General features: G+C 65.3%; 2 protein-coding genes across 4 annotated transcripts in view; one reads left to right on the top strand and one right to left on the bottom strand.

The window, feature by feature from the left end:
* Positions 1–2,500, top strand: part of LOC123508516 — a 201,799-nt gene that overhangs the window by 18,193 nt on the left and 181,106 nt on the right. The gene's annotated exons all lie outside the window — the stretch shown is intronic.
* The window catches only part of LOC123508540 (myelin transcription factor 1-like), an 18,831-nt gene that overhangs the window by 11,066 nt on the left and 5,265 nt on the right, over positions 1–2,500 (bottom strand). For both annotated transcript variants that reach the window (XM_045262280.1, XM_045262287.1), the window contains exons 3-5: positions 1,666–1,881; positions 165–1,560; positions 1–47 (exon numbers count right to left, since the gene is read on the bottom strand). The exon at positions 1–47 is cut by the window's left edge and continues 223 nt beyond it. In XM_045262280.1, coding sequence (XP_045118215.1) covers positions 1–47; positions 165–1,560; positions 1,666–1,881 — 1,659 coding nt within the window. The remainder of the gene's footprint in view (positions 48–164; positions 1,561–1,665; positions 1,882–2,500) is intronic.

The following is a 2,500-nucleotide window of genomic DNA, read 5'->3' as shown; positions in this document are numbered from 1 at the left end:
TCTTCACGCTCAGGTTGATGGCAGAGCTGTCGTACCGGTATCCGGGGCTGTGGGGGGCAGGGGGTGGGCGTTAGTGAGGGTCGTGTGTGTGTGTGTGTGTGTGTGTGTGTGTGTGTGTGTGTGTGTGTGTGTGTGTGTGTGTGTGTGTGTGTGTGGGCACGCACCTCTGGTACATGGAGTTTGGCGGCGGTGCGGGTGGCATGCAGGCGGCGGAGCAGGGCGTGGCTTCGTTCACTTTCACCTCAGCGCCGCACGCCGCCTTGTTCATAAAGAAGGTGTTGTGTGCGGTGGTGACGGGGTACTCCGAGGACACCGGCGGCTTCAGGCTGTCGAAGGGGCCGTGTGGGGGTAACAAGGGGCCGGCGCCCCCCACCACAGGGCCGGGCGTGGGCGTCATGGTGGAGAGAGCGCCCCCACCAAGGGAGCCGCCGCCCGCCGTGACAGTGGCGGCCTCGAAGGTGGCGGGGGCGGGGGGCGCTGGGGGCAGGTGTGGCTGGGACACGGGCACGGCGGCCTGACGGTCCAGGTCCAGCGTGGTGTAGGAGTGAGGCAGATCAAAGCGCGCCTCGCTGGCCCGCACCTCAGTAATGGGCGCCGGCCGGATCAGTCCCGCCTCTTCCTCGCCGCGGTACCCGAAGCACCCCAGCCCGCCGCCCTCGCCGCCCTTCACACCCACTGGCTCCAGTCCTCCCAGGCCCTTCTGTGGGCTGAGGCCGCGCCCGGCGCCGCTGTTGGCAGCAGCACTGGCGGTGCCGCTAGCAGTGGTGGTGGCAGCGGCAGACAGGCTGCCGGTGGGGCCGCCGCTGGTGTTGGTGTTGGCGCTGGTGGTGATAGTGCTGCTGGTGTTGTTGTTGTTGCTGTTACTGTTGTTGTTGTTGTTGTTGGCGGTGGTAGTGTTGTTGTTGTTGGTGGGAGTGAGAGCCAGTCGGCCGCCGCCGCCCACCTCCTCCATGCAGGCCTTGGGCGGGTCTCGGGGGGCGGGCGGCTGCACCGAGGACGTCTCCATCAGTCGGCGGCTGTCAGCGGCGCGCGACTCCGCCACCGAGCTGCTCACGGCGGCGGCGGCGGACGATGACGAGGACGAGGTGGAGGAGGAGGAGGAGGAAGAGGAGGTCCCCGCAGCGGAGGCAGGGCAGAAGTCCGGGGCGAAGGAGGAGAGGGATGTGGAATCAGCCAGGGGGCGCGGTGAACCCCGAGGGGAGGTCTCGGCGTCGTCCTCGGGCACGGGCGAGCACAGGGACGCGAAGCCCTGCGGCGAAGCGGCGGCGGCGGCGGTGGCGGCGAGCGTAGAGGACGTGACGCTGGCCTCGGTCTTCACCACCACGGGCGTCGGCGGCGGCGGCGGTGGCGGGGGCGGCGGCGGCTGGGGGGCGTCGCTAGTGGTGGAGGAGGAGGGCCGGTGGGCGGAGGGGTGGTGGGGTGCGGTGGAGGATAGAGGGGCCTGGGTGGATGTGGGAGCGGCTGGCAGGGGAGCGGCGGGCAGCAGGGGAAGCGGCGCCTGGGGGAAGTCCAGCTGCTTCACGAAACACACGGGCCTCAGGAGACGGTCTGACGTGGCGGCTGTGGGGGGGGGGAGGGTTAGTTTGTGGCACATGGCCTGTGGTGCAGCTATCAAACACACACACACACACACACACACACACACACACACACACACACATATACCTGCTGCTGCTGCTGCTGCTGCTGTCTGCTGGAGCGGCACGTGGGGCTGCTGCAGCAGGGCCATGCGTTGGCGGGCGTGGCGCGCTGCCTGCTTGGACGCGGCGGCCAGGGGACACCCGGACAGCGAGCGGTGGCAGTGCCGGGACTGGTTGACGTGGCCGCGGCCCGAACACCCGGGCGTCGGGCACTTGACGATGGTCTCGTGCGCCGCGAGGACTGCAGGGACACACTTGTCAGAGGGCGCCTCTCACTCACACTCCCTCCCTACCCCACCCCTCACTCACACTCCCTCCCCACTCAGCCCCTCACTCACACTCCCTCCCCACTCCGCCTCTCACTCACACTTCCTACACCTCATTCTTCACCCCTCTGCCGCCCTGCTGCACTCTGTTCCTCCTTCCTGTCTTGTTCCCTTTCTTCCTTCCTTCTCATGTACACTGCTCTCCCTTTCTGCTTTCCTTCCTTCATTGCTTCCTTCCTTCCTTCCCACCTCTTTCTAAACACTCCCTCCCTCTCTCTCCCTTCCACTAAGCACCACCTTCGTACCTTCATCCTTCCTCCTCACACACACAAGAACACTCACCCCACACACTCCCTCCCAGTCCCTCCCAGTCCCCAGTACACAGGCCTATAGTCTGAAACACTTCCGTGCCTTACCGTCACAATTTTCCAAGGGCTCTAGATGAAGTGGCGCGGGTTTTTAAGGGTGTTTCTGTGATTCTAGTGACATGTTAACACGTTTTCTGCATATCAACAGGACAAATACTCTTTAGAACTCGGCCAATCGTCTCTGTGGTCTTTGAAAATGGTCGCGGTGAGAGAGGGAAGTGTGTCT

The sequence above is a fragment of the Portunus trituberculatus genome, chromosome 3, assembly GCF_017591435.1.
Source record: "Portunus trituberculatus isolate SZX2019 chromosome 3, ASM1759143v1, whole genome shotgun sequence".
In the NCBI taxonomy this organism is placed as follows: Eukaryota; Metazoa; Arthropoda; class Malacostraca; order Decapoda; family Portunidae; genus Portunus; species Portunus trituberculatus.
Note: the sequence above shows the minus strand (reverse complement) of the source record. Positions and strands in the feature narration are given on the sequence as shown.